General features: G+C 39.8%; 1 protein-coding gene and 1 pseudogene across 1 annotated transcript; both read left to right on the top strand.

Moving 5' to 3' along the window:
- The first annotated feature begins 224 nt into the window (after window positions 1–224).
- Window positions 225–15,723, top strand: TMCO5A (transmembrane and coiled-coil domains 5A). The gene is made up of 11 exons (XM_030317176.1): window positions 225–262; window positions 1,276–1,425; window positions 2,101–2,224; window positions 2,892–2,942; window positions 3,660–3,731; window positions 6,729–6,785; window positions 7,196–7,255; window positions 7,684–7,748; window positions 9,129–9,186; window positions 10,905–10,945; window positions 15,525–15,723. Exons 1-11 carry the CDS (start codon window positions 228–230, stop codon window positions 15,721–15,723), a joined length of 912 nt encoding a protein of 303 aa, XP_030173036.1. The 5' UTR covers window positions 225–227.
- LOC115517538 lies at window positions 11,314–11,411 on the top strand (annotated as a pseudogene).
- Window positions 15,724–16,725: the final 1,002 nt, after the last annotated feature.

Here is a 16,725-nt window from a genome sequence, read left to right as displayed (position 1 = left end):
CTCTATCCTCACTGTATCCTTACTGAGGCATAAGCATATTCATGGGCAGAAGAATCAGAAAGCTAAGTTTCGTTATGGCCAAATTATAGGAGTGGGAGGGAAAAAAACCAGTTAACTTAATTTTGTTCCTGTCTTTTGGGACTCTCGGCTAGTTACTGTATTTTATAAATGGACCCATTTCCCCAATTCATTACATACATCTCTGCTGGTATTTTAGGGAATCTACAATGGAAGAACACAAGGACAATCAGCTAGACTATGAGTAAGTAGTCCCGATTATGCAAAGTCACATCCAAGGACCAAGGTATGAAGCAGGTCTGCTACTGATTCCTCCTTTCATCTTCTAGTCTTGCTCTCTCCTTCAGCTCCTATCCATCTGTCCTCCACTGTACTCTGCCCCAAACACCCCTTGGCCTCCTGAAGTGACAGCCATTGCAAAGCCCCCATCCAAGCCAGCCCTTCAAGGTAGGAATTTCTTTTCCAAAACCGTCCCTTGTGCCTACTCAATACATATGCCCCTCTACCTCACTATCTTATTTCCAGTTAGTCATTTGAGAGACAAACCAATTAATTCAATGAATTAATTCATTTTCAAGAAAATGAAAAGTTTATTGAGAGCTTCCCATGTGCCAGATACATTTCTAGACTACACTAGCATTAAGTTACCATTATTTCATTCAAATTTACTTCAAAAATGATACCTGCATTCTTGAAAGTGAAAACCTGGATTACTTCTGTGTGTGCTCAATGGAGTGACTCCCACAGGATTTTCTCAAGCTTTCTAGTAGGCAATAGCAGAGAAATTTTCAGTTGAGGGGAGGTAGGAAAAGACTGAAGCCCTAACTGCTGGTGGAAACTTCTTGTGGTTCTGCATAAACCTGTGTCCAATCATAAATTATGTACCAGCTTCCTGACTAAATGTACTTGATAAAAGTGTACTGCATGAGCAGCTTTTGTGAACAACTTGAAAATCATTCTCTCCAATGCAAAAGGCTATTTAAGGAAGCAAAACTTCTCCTGGAACCAGAGTGGAGGTGCACTATTATACTGAGCACTCTGGCCAAGAAAGACCTCCTTTGCTGAGTTAAGAATTATTGAAACAAATTGTACAGCATTATTAAGAAATGTAATTTCCTAAAAATGAAAAAGGAAAGGTGTGCTCCCAAAAATAGCCAGGCTAATGAGTTATATGTCTTCTAGATATCCTTTTTGGCCCCAAAAATTAGTGATATTAAGATAACTGGCCCTTATTCATTTTGGGGGCTGAGCCTACAGGTCAGACAAAGTGGAAATCTTAAGACTGGTCCAGTCAAAGAGGAACATTAACAGTTTGAACATGGACCTTGAAAGGGATATGCAGAGAATAGATGAAGCAAATCAGGAACTTCTTCTCAAAATCCAAGAGAAAGAAAATGAGATTCAGAGGTGAGTATTGGGGTTTCATGTGGGAAGTTCCTAATCCAAAGAACTAGGAGGAGAAGAAACAATTGAATTTTCCAGCTTGCTCTAGAACCTTTATCTTTTTATAACAAAGAAGTTTCTTTTTCATTCTTCAGTATTTGTCTGTGGTTCAAACCCCTGAATAATACAGCAAGTTTCAAAGAGAATCCTAAGGACACCTGGGTGGCTCAGTCAATTAAGCATCCAACTATTGATTTCGGCTCAGGTCATGACAATGGGATCAAGCTCCTCATCAGGGTCTGTTCCGACAGCATGGAGTCTGCTTGGGATTCTTCTCTCTCTCCCTCTGTCTCTGTCCCTCAACCCACTTAATTTCCTTCTCTCTCTCTCTCCCTCTCTCTCTCTCTCTCTCTCTCTCTCTCAAAATAAATAGACATTAAAACAACAACAACAAAGAAAATCCTAAAAGAATGAAAGATACTCACCTGAGCTGGAAGTACATTGGGGTGTTTGATGTGGTAATCGGGGGAATCTTACTTTTCTTGTCTTTAAAGAGATTCTGATCCTAAGGATCCAGGAAAGAAAGGGTTTCCAACTTTAGATTTATATTTATTGTCATCAAAGTACCCTTAAAACTGACATGTGTTTTATTATTTCTAAGGCTGTCAGTTCCTCATAGTGTGTGCTTGCATCATCCAGGATGGAAGGTGAGATTGCTCACACCAGAGACTTGGCTGAAGATGAAGAATGGGAAAAGGAGAACCACACCATGACAGAGAGGGAAAAAGCCTTGCAGGAGCTGGAAGAAGAGACAGCCAGACTTGTAAGCAAGAATTAGGGAAGAGCTTGGTGTTCCTGGGTGGCTCATTTGGTTAACTGTCTGAATCTTGACTTCAGTTCAGGTCACGATCTCACGGTTCATGAGTTCAAGCCCTGAGTCAGGGTCTGCGCTGACAGTATGGAGCCTGCTTCAGAGTCTCTCTCTCTCTCTCTCTCTCTCTCTCTCTCTCTCTCTCTCTCTCTCTCTCTCTCTCTCTCTCTCTCTCTCTCCCCCCCTCTCCTGCTGGCTCTCTCTCTCTCTCAAAATAAATCAATAAACTTTAAAAAAATGTTTAAAAAAGCAGGGAAAAGCCAATTGATAGGGTTGATTCCTCCTCACTGTCAAAAACAACAGTTTCCCCTTTTTACATACAAAATATAGTCAACTCAAAAGTCATAGCAGAGTATGTCCTTGCATGGAAGGGGATGTGTGGAGGGCAGGGTGTCTCTGGTAATATTTAATATTGGGAAGCCGGGGATGTGGTCATCTCAATCCCTGGGAAGTTGGTGTGTACGTATGGAGATCAAACCACAGGTCCTTTACCTGACATTATGCAGGAAGGTACAGTTACTGTAGTAAAATATCACTGGGGTAAAATAAAGAACAGTCAACCAAATCAAGATGGTGGTACACAGATGCACATTTAAACTCTGCTTCATCCTCTCAACAGGATAGGAAGAATGAGACTCTGGTCCACAGTATAGAAGAACTTCAAAGAAAGGTGACATGGGGCTTTTGTGTTCCCTGGTGTCCCCACAGCAGCACCACTCATCAAAGAGGCAAGGGAGGGCAAATAATCACAGAAGATCCCACATGTCAGAGAGGCCTGTGCTGGGCCTGGGCACTACTACTAATCCACTCTCCTGAGGCTGAGTCTCCTGGCCAAAGTGCCATGGATTATCCCTGCAAGTGTCAAATTGAAAAGAGTGGATAGGGCATCCCAGGTATTCAGTGATCCCATAGGTTCTTCATTCTATCACAAGGAAATTGCTTCTAAAGGGATTGACTGGGACCTCTGTGGTGAGAGGTTAATTTTGCTTTCAATAGAGACTTTTAAAAACACTTAATTCCTAAAAATTCCTTCTTCTTTGTCCAGGTATTCCCTCTACCTCAACTGGTCAAAATTCAGTGGATTTCTTTATGATTCCCCTACTTTCTGACCCATGCCACAGGCCTGAATAATTTGTCATGGATTAGGGGTTCAGGGAAGTACTCCTGCTTTGAGCAGCTTTGGTGGTCAAAACTAGTGAGAATAAATGGAGGTAGATTAAAGATGTTCCCAAAGACACCAAGTATCCATCAAGGGACCATTTCCTGGCAGCTTTGATCTGGGCCAAGTTACTGTCTCCCACACATCAGAGAATGTCTTTGTCTGCTATATTTTTTTTATTTGATATATTTTTTATTTGAAATGTATTTTTTCTGTTTGAAACCACAGCTTACAAGGAAATCACATAAGGCAACCAAGTGTGAACAAGAAGATCTAAAAGGAACCCCAGAAGAGTCAAAGGTAAACAAAAAAGCAATCTCGAATGGGTTTGGTCTGCGTGACCAGGAAAACAAATCTTTAAGTGGAAACAATTGTCAAAGTTGGGATAAATTCTTTGTAGTTTCAGCCATGCCAGATTAAACCTGGGCTACTAAATGCTGAATTCTCCTCTGCCCTTAGTAAGGGCTTTCACTCTGAAGCCATATATTTTGTTCTCTTTCCATCAAAAAGAGGGCACAAATGCACAAATACATACATAACATTGGAGGTAGTTGAAGTCCCTCATTTAAATCCCAGACCCAGAGGTACTTAGTGTGATATATGAAGTTGAGCAATTTAATCAGTTCCTCCCAGCCTCAGTTTGAAAACTGAATGAAATTGTGTATATAAAATATTCTTTTTTTGGAGTTCTAAAACATTAAAAAGTCACAATTTTAAGGTGATTATTTAAAAGTATGGCAGAAGCATATGCAGGAATTCATATAGAGGCAGAGTTTGGACTTGTAAATCTACTGTGTGCTAGGTAATTTACACACCCTGTCATTGACTCCAATCCAGCAAAGGATTCATTCAACTGGTCATTCAAGTATATAGTGACCTCTAACTGCTAAGTGCATCATACAGGGCTTACCATTTCCCTAATTGTGTTTCACAGTTAAGCACCTGAGCACAACCATAACCCATCTGATCAAAGATGCAAGATTTAGAGATCTTTTTTTTCAGAAGGCAGATTCAATTCTTATTGATAATTTCTGTAGGAATATGTCTTTGTCCTTGCCTTATCTAATTTTTCTTTGCTTCTTTTTATGATGTTTAAGGTTTTTATTTTTTCTATTTTTTTTAGAAATCTCTGCACCCAGTGTGGGGCTCCAACTCATGACCCTGAGATCAAGAGCCACGTGCTCTTTTGACTGAACCACCCAGGCCCCATCTTGCTTTTTTTAATTGATACTTATTTTTATATATGTCATTTAAGAACAAGCAAATTAAAGAGCAGAAAAACACACTGTCCCTATCTTTCAATCTCTTTTGCTTCTTAAGCCCCACATTTAAGCCCATACTTAAGCCCATACTGTGTGTATGAAGACTCTGAAGATATAGACACATTTAAAATAGAAATCGAAAATGAAAGAATAGAGAATTACTGCTCTATGTTCTGGTGGCCAAATTAGCATTGATAGACATAAAAAAGAGGAAGTCAAAGCCTTCAAGTAAGTTGTTTGGGCATGCCTATCCAGGACACTTATCTGGAAAGAGAGAAATCAGGAGCCTGTGTGTACATGGGGAATAAACTTGAGCTAAGACTAGAAAGGAGCTTAAAGCTCCTTGATTATCCTAGCCATAAAACTGCAGAGATTAGAAGACTGATTTTCTTCCTTCTTCTGCCCAAAACAAGTTTTGCTAACAGCAAGTCTGCCCGAATCTAGCGGTGACACTTTAAGTCTGGCTATGCTGGCCACGTCAGGTGAGCTGATTGTGACAGACTCCAGACAGAGAGTTCCTGGCACAACAATGGCCATTATTTTCCTGGCAGCCATCAGCCCAGCCCTAAAGAGTATTATTAACGCTTTGAATCATTCCCTTTTGTCCACCTATTTTGAAGAATTCTCACGTTGTATCTCTAACTCTATGAAATATACATTATCTCTTTTGCTTCTGTTCCTCTTGCATGCTGGTGATCAGTTCAGCAGTTTAATAGGACACCCACCTCAACTCCTTGTGACTCAGGCCACTGTCTTTAAAATACAGCCCATAGGGGCCCCTGGGTGGCGCAGTCGGTTAAGCGTCCGACTTCAGCCAGGTCACGATCTCCCGGTCCGTGAGTTCGAGCCCCACGTCGGGCTCTGGGCTCAGAGCCTGGAGCCTGTTTCCGATTCTGTGTCTCCCTCTCTCTCTGCCCCTCCCCGTTCATGCTCTGTCTCTCTCTGTCCCAAAAAAAAAAATAAATAAACGTTGAAAAAAATATATATAAAATTAAAAAAAATAAAATAAAAAAAAAATAAAAAAATAAAATACAGCCCATAGCACCTTTGGCTGTCTGGCCCTAGATGTAATTGACTGGTGGGGAAAGGAACTGTTAGAAGAGTCCAAATGTGAAAAAAAAAAAAAAAAAATGGTAGCTCAATGAAAGTGGGAACAATAGAGCTGAAAAGGGAAGAGAGGAAAGCCTGCAGCATGTCCCCTCTGCCTACAGAATATACCCCAAATGCATCTTTTCCTCTCTACTACTATTACACCGCCCTTTTGCAAGCCACCATAACCCCTCAGCTGGATGCTAAAGTAGCCTCCTAACTAGTTAGTCCTCCTGCCTTTATACTTAGACCTAAACAGTCTACCTTCCACACACAGAAAAGATTATTCTTTACAAAGAAAACAAGCCAGGGGCACTTGGGTGGCTCAGTCAGTTAAGCGTCCGACTTCAGCTCAGGTCATGATCTCAGTCATGAGTTTGGGCCCCGCATTTGGCTCTGTGCTGACAGCTCAGAGACTAGAGCCTGCTTCGGGTTCTGTGTCTCCCTCTCTTTCTACCCCCTCCCCTGCTCTCTTTCACTCACTCTCGCGCTCTCTCTCTCTCTCTCTCTCAAAAATAAACAAACATTAAAAATTTTTTAAATAAATTTAAACAAGAAAGAAGACAAACCAGATTGTATCTTTACAACTTTAAGCTCTCACCTGGCTTCTCACTGCAATTAGAATAAAGAACCAAACTCTCCAGAAGCTATAAGGGCCTATTGTAATCTCTTACATGTCTACCTTTCCCCACCTCATTTCATTCTTACCAATCGCCCCTAAGCTCCAGCCACGTAACATCTTCATACACACCAAATTAGTGCTACTTCACACTAGATTCAATTCAAGTGTCCTCTCATCTCAAGGTTGACTCCCCTCCATTAAAAAGACATCTAAAATTGGTCCTGACGCACTTTAACCACCTATGAGATAATGTTTGCGATCCCATTTCAGAATGGAATCCTGCTTTTACCTGGCTGAGTTACCAGTCTCTTTCCCTTTCTATAGGCTAAGTTAAAACAGCTGGAAGCTTCCTGTGCAGACCAAGAGCAAAAGCTGACCAAGGTAAATGACAATAACTTCAATGTTCCTTCTCCCACAGTAAGGAAAACTTGATCTTTGGTCACAAGATTTGAAGGAATGTATTACATCATGTCAATACAGTCCCCCAGATTACCTTCTCTTTTCACATTTTTTACAGAATATTCTCCATAATCTATACCTTCTATGAATTAGTATCTATTTTTCTCCCAACTGTCCCCAAGTAATTTCCATCGGGACTGTTAAGTACAGCCTGTTCATCCACAAAAAAAAAAAAAAAAAAAAAAAGGCATGGTTTCATACATACAGCAAATACATATTTAGAACAATTAGAAAAGCACATTTAAGGCCTGGGGCCTAAGAGGAAACAAGTATACTACTATTCTTATAGCAACTTACTGAGTAAAATTTAAGACTGAATTTTGACTTCCCAGGTAATGGAAGACTATACATTTGTGGCACAGCTCTGTGAAGATCAGGCCCTCTGCATAAAGGTACAGTTTCTCTGTAAAGGGATAGTAATGCGTTTGTTAAGGTACAGGATGAAGTGAAACCAGGCTTTTCAAAGAACACTGCAACAATTTTAATGCTTCAAGGTGGCATTACAAAGGCCTTTAGGGAGGATGACACTCTACCACTAGAATCATTCTATTACTGCCCTCATCTCCAAAGCTCTGAACTCTTAAATTAATAATGAGCACTTTTCCTGTTTATAATCCCAATAACCACAGGGACCTGCCCAGTGGTGAAGTGCAGTAAGAGATCTGGAGTAGTAGGGGGCTGGTGCACTGGGAAAGGAGACAAAATGGCAGTGGGAATACCAAACATTCACATGACAATGCTGTAATACATGGTTATTAACAGCAAAAAGCACATAAGGCTTCTAGCAAGTAACTGTGGTTTCTTTTATTTCTCTTTGAAGAAGTACCAGGAAACTCTGAGGAAAATGGAAGAAGAACTAGAGACTCGGTTCCTTGAGAGAGAAGTGTGAGCTTTGGCAAACAAAGGAACATCCTGGTTTTAGTGGTAACCCCATCTCAGCCGGAGTCAGAGCAAACATTTCTCTGACCAATTCCTATTTGGAATTCAGTGAGCCCCAACACCACATAATTTTCCTCTCTGTTAGCGATCTTGTTGACCTCCACTCAACCACATCTATTTAAAAATGCAGGTCCTTCTCCTATCTTTCTTAACAGACTGCAGAAACATATCTTCCTTCATAATTGTAATCACACTGTCAATTATTCAGGTTTATATTAAGGGCAAGAACATGTGCTTTAAAAATGGTCAGGTGCCCGGGTGGCTCAGTCTGTTGAGCATCTAACTTGGGCTCAGGTCATGATCTCTGGTCTGTGAGTTCAAGCCCTGCATGGTACTGTGTTGACGACTCAGAGCCTGGAGCCTGATTCTGATTCTGTGTCTCTCTCCCTGCCCCTCCCCTAGTTGCGCACTCGCTCGCTCTCTCTCTCAAAAATAAACATTAAAAATTTTTTTAATTAAATAAATAAAATAAAGTACAGTAAAATAAATAAAAAGGGTTAGTGGTCTGGCACCCTGATAAAATGGGCATTCCTTAAATTTTATAATAAAGGTCTTAAAATTAATACCATCCTCACTTCCCCAAAATGTATGGAAATTCAACCATATGGAATAGGCATGAAACTAATCTCCAGACACAAACTAAGTCAATCATATTATGAAACGCAAACTGTATACTATATTAAACTATGAACATTAAAATTAGAAATTAGAGTAAGAGAAAAGCCTCCCCCCCCCCGCAAAAAAAAAAAAAAATACTCCTTGAGTATGTCAAGAGTCTAAATAGTGAGAAACTAAAACCAAAAACCTCACTTCCATTCCCTGACCCTCTTTAAAATTTAAATCTTAATTCACATGGGAAGTATTTCCATGTATTAAATATTTTGGAGTCTTGGGATTAAGAGAAAAAGACCTAGGCTTCATACAGCCTCTAAATAGGCTAGTCCACATTGTGGCCTGGGGGCCAGGGCACCAGGACTTAGAGGTCCTTACCCGTAATGGACACCTTCAAGTCTCCTGAGATCCTTTCTGAACATTAAGTATGGCTTCATTACTAAGCCAAGATTTTAGAACAGGACTACCCAATGGAATTTTTTGTGCTATCTAGTATGTAGCCACTATGCATCTATTGAGTACTTGAAAGATGCCTGTTGTGACGGAGGAAGTGATTTTTTTATTTTCATTAAATGTAAACAGCTACATGTAGCCATTGGCTACAATAGTGGACAGTATAGCTTTAGAATATAAAACTTTTTTAAATAACCATGATGTAATATGAACATTTAAATGTACTTTATTCAATTCCCACCTTGGTTCTTTCTCTCCTAGATCAAAAGTCTTGAGCATGAATTCTGCAAGAAAAAAGTGTAGCAGCCAAAATAATAAGGTAACCATTTCAGTCCACTTTCAGCTTTTCTCAGGGTCATTACCTTCAAGGGAGTTTCCAAAACACTATAAGCCACCAGACACATACCAATCTTCTCATGTGCATTTTCCAAGAATAGTAGCACACATAATTCTAAAGCATTCCAACCCTAAACATACAAAGATGCTATGGGACAATGGTCTCTCTTCTCTCAGAACCATGCAAATGACTTGTTCTCAAAGAAACTAGCCTCAAACCTCACAGAGTTTAGAATGGAAGCAGGAAGAAATATTAACTGAAGGAACACTCTTGTGGAGAAGAGGCCAAGACAGGACACTCCTCCCATCTCCCATAATCACAATGGTCTTTCCTGGTGATCCCAACAGGATCCCAAATTTCTCACTACACAGAGCACCAGGGCATATACCAGAATTAGCCCATGAGTTAAAACATGAGAAGTCATTACTTCTTTATGTAACAGCTTCAGTGTCTGTTCATATTTAACATCATGATGTCATTAGCATATATGCAACAGTCTAAAGAACACAATTGGATTTAGAGCATCCTCTTGGCCTGCTTCTTATCTTGTGGTGGCAAAAAGATAAACTTCCATTAGACTTTAATTTTGTAACTTATATTGGCTTTAGAGCCAAAATTGACATTCACCAGAAACTTTATCATTTAGATAGTCTTCATAATTTCAAAAAAAATAAGTATTTTATTCCTAAAAAGCAAATATCAACAATCATCTATTGTCGTTGGGGTCATCCAGATGTTTGGATATTAGACCATGTTCACAGTGACCATGGTTCCCATTATTCTGAACAAGTTATTTTGGCCCCAAGCTTGCATATTATACAACAACCAACAGCAACAACAAAACTCCGGAAATTAACTGGACTCCACCTCTCTAGAACCAAGCTTGGCATGCTCCCTGATATATCCCATCATCTATTCTCACTGACTAATCAAAGTATTCCTTCTCACCACCTATCAGAGAAAAAAATCTTCCTCAAGATTACCAGAGTCCCATGATGGTTCAATGACCTATGATGTCTGAACAACCTTTACAGCCTGCCTGAGCAAATGACCAGCTGGCATGCTGCTTAATCTCACTCAAGCTAGGGAACAAAATTCGTAACCCAGAAAGTTTCTTTCTAATTCCAATTCTGTGAGCATCATTTTCACAATTTTAAAATGTGATTGTACTTCTTCATTTTTATCTCACAAGCAAGCTAAAAGGAAAATGAAATAGCTGAGAAAATATTTTGGAAGAGAGATGCCACAGAAATCCAGGAAATATCCTCATCTTTATATTTTTAGAACTCTTAAAACTTCTCTTAGAATACATTTGTGTGGTTTTCATAGCCTGTAAACTTCTTTAAGGGTTACTGGTTAAGCAGGAGGTAAGGGTGTAATGTGGATTCAAAGGACCCAGGTTCCAAGTCTGGCCCTGCCACTTATTAGCTGTATGACCTTACATACAAAAAAGGGCAACCTACCTTGCCTTTTCAGGCTTTCATTCATTTCTATCAATATATTAAAAACTAATACAAAATTACACATACATACAAGCAAATATATATGCTTGTCTCTGAAAATTCCATCTGTTTATGCATATAAAAAATTGCAAGACATTATCTAAATATAACATTAACTAATGGCTCATTGAATGCTATTTGACAGTGAATGGTAGATTCCAGAAATTGCTTATTTATTAATGTCTTTCCTTCTCCCAGGATGATTCTCTCCAAAACAAGGGAACTTGGTTCTGTAAAAGGTAAGGAGACACCTTTGAGTAAACTTCCTGGAAAATAGGGAGTTCCACTTAGCCATCCTGGCAGACAACAAAGTCTAGACAAGGAAACCCTTGTAGACATACCCACACACATACCCCCAGAGTGAAGTCAACAAACTAGTGTCGATGACCAAGTTTCTCACTTCTAACGTATGACTTCCTCATCCCAAGGCAATCCCTAATCTCAATTTTCCAGTTTTAGAAGCTAATAGGCTAGTAGTAATCAGAAATAAGAACTTTATTACCTAAGATAGATGTGGCAAATCTCATGTTTATTCCTTTTTCCCTTTAATGAGTTGAATTAGCTTGATGGATCTGGCTCCCCAATAACATCAAGATTGGAAATGGGGATCCTTTTTATGATTCATAAGATGATTGGATTTTCACACTATTGTGTGAGATGTGTCCCCTGTAAACTTAATACAATGTCAACATGTTACATTAGAAATACTACAGAGTTGTAAATCCATGTATACCCCTACTTAACAGCAAATGAGAGAAAATGATTATGAAAGAGAGATCACACTCAACAGTACCCAGAACATAATTCCTCAAAAATACTTGTTAAACTGAGTAAGAGCTCAAGATTCAAACAACCGAGCAGATATTAGTACTGAGGGAATCACTGTGATAGCAAAGTAAAATTGGCACTCATGAAGCCCCTGCATTTGTAAGAAAAGGTCAGATTATGTTCAATATAATTTATTTAAGAAGGCAAAGAGAAACATATATTCAAAGTGGCATGAAATATGATTTAGACAGAGTTCCATCAAAATGGTTAACGTAAAACTATTGATGCTTAAAGGTCAGCTTCAATTGTCTGGAAAATTTGCTCAAGGGGGATACCCCTTCATTATTACATATTCAGATATCCCTAAATACAATACTCCCTGAAAGCTAGCAGAATTGCCCTAGAACTCCAAGGCTGCCTTCGCCTATAATTTGACACCAGTGTTTAGTGTGAAATTACCCGCATGGGCTCCCAGGGTAAGAAGTATCTGCTTTAAAAGAGGGTTGGTATCCTGAAGAGAATCTGACAATATCCTAAAAATCTAGCTCATCATATCAAACTAGAAGGGTCTTTCTCTTGCTCTGCTCCAATATCCTATGGGGCACTGGTATATTGGGCACTGACTCAAGAGATAATAAAGGTAGATTATGCCTAGGATTTTCTCTGGGAATAACATCCCAGAACTTTCTTATGAATACTGTATTCAGCTTCAAGGAGAATACTAGGAAGAGATTTGTAAACGTTTTCTGATTCTAATTCTGACCAAGATGTTATACTATAATGGATCCTAACTCCTATCACCAAGACCAATTATTGATGAGGAACGGGCTGTTTTTGACTGGTGGATGGAGGTAGGTAGTGAATTGGTGCTGCCTCAAGCAGCAACCTAGCACAACTGGGTAAGGGTTATACAGGAAAGGAAAAAGTAGAAATTTGCTTGTGCAAATCATAGTAAAACCACAAGGTCAAAATAATTCATCAGTTTAAGAAAAAATCAAGACCACTATAAGGGGAATTTACAGAAATTCACTAGGAAACATGAAAAGTAACATGAATGAAAGAAGAGAAATATAGTGAGATAATCATAAATATATCAATTCTCTTCAAATGATAAGCTCATTTCAATTCCAACCAAACTGCCCAAAAGATTTTTCATTAAATTTAATAAAATTATTCTAAAAATACACTGGATATAGAAGAGTAAATAACTCAAAAATAACCTGGACAATTTTAAAGGAGAGCAAAGAGTGGGGAACGTGCCCTTCCAGTTATGAGGACTTACTGTGAAGCTACATTAATTACAATAGTGTAATATTGTCACAGGAATAAAATCAACCAATGAAATAGAAACAGGGCATATATGGAACTCTGATATGTGACAGTGATTGTATGTCACAGAGGAAAAGAAGAATTGTTCAATAAAGGTAGGGGAGGGGTGCCTGGGTGGCTCAGTCAGTTAAGCGTCTGACTCTTGATCTTGGCTCAGGTCATGATATGAGTTTGAGCCCCATAGCAGGTTCTGTGCTGACAGCATGGAGCCTGCCTGGGATTCTCTCTCTTGTCTCTCTCTGCCCCTCCCCCACTCACGTTGTCTCTCTCTCTCTCTCTCTCTCTCCCTCCCTCCCTCCCTCTCAAACATTAAAATAAAATAAAATAAAATAAAATAAAATAAAATAAAATAAAATAAAATAGGGTAAAAAATGATTATTCAGATGAGAAATAATGAGATTGGATCACATTTAAATACACACACACACACACACACACACACACACACACACACACTATATTTAAAAAGCAAGGCCAGGGGCGCCTGGGTGGCGCAGTCGGTTGAGCGTCCGACTTCAGCCAGGTCACGATCTCGCGGTCCGGGAGTTCGAGCCCCGCGTCAGGCTCTGGGCTGATGGCTCAGAGCCTGGAGCCTGTTTCCGATTCTGTGTCTCCCTCTCTCTCTGCCCCTCCCCCGTTCATGCTCTGTCTCTTTCTGTCCCCAAAAAAATAAACGTTGAAAAAAAAATTTTTTTTTTAAATAAAAAAAATAAAAAAAATAAAAAATAAAATAAAAAAAATAAATAAATAAAAAGCAAGGCCAGATATGTTAAGGACTAAATGTCCAAAAAGAAAAAAAATCTTTAAAAACTGACATTCATTATCTACTGCCACATAACAAATCATCCCAAAACTTAGTGTCTTTTTTTTTTTTTTAATTTTTTTTTTTTAACGGTTATTTATTTTTGAGACAGAGACAGAGCATGAACGGGGGAGGGGCAGAGAGAGAGGGAGACACAGAATCGGAAACAGGCTCCAGGCTCTGAGCCATCAGCCCAGAGCCTGACGCGGGGCTCGAACTCACGGACCGCGAGATCGTGACCTGGCTGATGTCGGACGCTTAACCGACTGCGCCACCCAGGCGCCCCCAAAACTTAGTGTCTTCAAACAACAAACATTTATCATCTCACAATGTCTGTGGATTAGGAATCTGTGAGCCACTTAGCTGGGTGGTTCTAGCTCACCATCTGTTATTAGGTTGCAGTTAAGATGTTGGCCAGGGGCACCTGGGTGGCTCAGTGGCTGAGCATCTGAATCAGAGCCTGGAGCCTGTTTCTTATTCTTTGTCTCTCTCTCTCTCTCTCTCTGCCCCTCCCCAGCTTGTGCTCTCTTTCTCTGCAAAATAAACATTTACCAAAAAAAACTTTTTTAAGATGTTGGCCAAGTTAGAGTCATTAGAAGGCTAGACTGGAGGATCTATTTTCAAGGTAGCTTACTCACACATTGGCCAAATGTTGCTGCTTGTTGGCAGGAGGTTTCAGTTCCTCCTTACACAGACCTCTCCACAGGACTGCTTATGTATCCTTCCCAGCATGACAGCTGGCTTCCTCCTGAGAGGAAAGAGGAAGCTGCAATGGTTTTAGTGTGTAATCTAGGAAGTCACACACTGTCACCTCCATGATACTCTGTTCTTGAGAACCAAGTCATTAAGTCCAGCCCACAGTACAAGGGAGGAGAGTCTCTTAAAGGGCAGAATATCGAATAATGTGTGGACATATTTTAAACTAGAATACACTGCTAGTAGAAAATAGGAACATCTGTTAGGCCTGGATGTAGGGAATGGTTTTTTGATTAAGACACAAAAACATTGGTTCTAAATAAAGATTAATACACTAGACTTTATTAAAATTAATAACTTTTGGGGCGCCTGGGTGGCGCAGTCGGTTAAGCGTCCGACTTCAGCCAGGTCACGATCTCACGGTCCGTGAGTTCAAGCCCCGCGTCAGGCTCTGGGCTGATGGCTCAGAGCCTGGAGCCTGTTTCCAATTCTGTGTCTCCCTCTCTCTCTGCCCCTCCCCCGTTCATGCTCTGTCTCTCTCTGTCCCAAAAATAAATGAAACGTTAAAAAAAATTTTTTTAATTAATAACTTTTGTTCTAACACCTTAGAGAAAATAAAAGTTACAAAGTAGAGGGAAGATATTCACAATACACACAATGGAAAAGGACTGATATCAAGATCATATAAAGAACTCCTACGAATCAGTAAGACAAGCCCAAACAACCTACTAGATAAATGGGCAAGAGCAGACATGTAAGACCTATGAGCAGATGTTCAGCATCAATGTTCATCAGGGAAATGCAAATTAAGCCCATTACTTTACACACATTTGGCACAATTTTTAAATCTGATGATATCAAGTGTTAGAGAAAATACGGACCCACAGAAACACATACCCTGCTGATGCGTTACAAATTGGTGCAAAATACTTTGGAAAACAACTCTGCAAAACAAAAAAATAAAACAAAATATAAAACAAGATCATTTCAGCCAGTGATAAACACTAAAAGAATATCAAACATGGTGATGAAAGAGAGAGTACCTGGCTAGCCAGAGTATGGGAAGGAGCTGCCTTTATAAGGGGTTGTTCGTAATGAAGACAACACTTAGTGGGAGACATCTGAAGATCAAAAAGGAGCCAGACATGCATTTAGGCATAAGTTTGATTTTGTTCCTGGTTTCCTAACCTCTGGTTAACAGTTTCTTGACTTTCTCTTTTCAGGTTTTTTCAATATGTCTTTTCCACCACCCTATTTTTCATCAGACTGCTGGGCTACTTGTTTTTCCACATATGTTTTATAAATCCAGATCTCCTTATCAACACACTGCCCAAGATATTGAGCAGGGGCATCCTGTGGAAGCTAAAATGCTTCCTCTTTCCATCTCTCACACTTGAGACAGAGGACATGTTACCCCACTGATACATAAGAAATAATCTTGAGCAAAAGAAGACAAGTGGTGTCTGAGTCTGTAGACTAAGAGATGGCGGAATTTGCGGAGGGAAGAGGTTTCCTTCAGCTTTTCCCTTCGGGTCTGTCTACTTGATTATCTTCCATCTCCAGTTGTCTTTCCAAGATTGATCTTGCCCAGTAGAAAGCTCTGTCAACAGATTTCTAGGACTACAGGATAAGCTAAATAGCACCAGACAGTAAACAAACTAGACTACTTGGGAAACAATGTCATAGATGCTCAGCAAAGTTAGAATTGATATATTCTTCTAGAAAATCTTTAAAATCTGAGAGACTGGATCCCTGCAATGCAGAAGATTGCTCACTGCTTATATTAGAACTCTTTGGTTATAAGTGACCTTAACTTAAGCTAATTTGTAAATTTGCAGAAATAAAGTGGGGGGGGGGGCAGGGGTATTGCCTCATGGAACCAAAAATCTGCGGTTTCTGGCATGGCTGGGTCCAGGAGTCTCAAAGCAATGCCACTGGGATTTCCCCACTCTCTCTTTGCATTGGCATTCTCCTTTTAGTGGAAAGAAAGTGCCAACAACCTAAGTCCCATAGTACAAGATTAGCAGCCTTGGTAGAATGAAACCATCTTTTCCAATAGCTACAGCAGGCAATTTCAGAGAAACTGCCTTAGCTGGGGTCAAGTGCCTACCGCTGCCCCAAACTCAGTGTGGCCTAAGGAATGGGAGTGCTCTGATTGGTCAAGCATGAATCTGTGAAATCACATTTCCAACCTCTTATAAGGGATAGAGGAGGTTAGGGGGAAAAGAGTTAAGGAAGTTAACTCCATCTAAACTCAATGGAATGTGTTTCTGTAAGAAAAAGGGCCTCACTTCCCTCAAAAAAAGAGAAAGGGATACTGAGCAGGCAAAAGCAGATGCCCATTTAATCACTAATTTTAGCTTTACATGTAAACAACCAACTTGATCAATTAAACAAATTCTTAAAGCTATAGTTCACTGCATG

The sequence above is a fragment of the Lynx canadensis genome, chromosome B3, assembly GCF_007474595.2.
Source record: "Lynx canadensis isolate LIC74 chromosome B3, mLynCan4.pri.v2, whole genome shotgun sequence".
In the NCBI taxonomy this organism is placed as follows: domain Eukaryota; kingdom Metazoa; phylum Chordata; class Mammalia; order Carnivora; family Felidae; genus Lynx; species Lynx canadensis.
The sequence above is the reverse complement of the archived record's forward strand: the minus strand, read 5'-3'. Positions and strand labels throughout refer to the sequence as shown.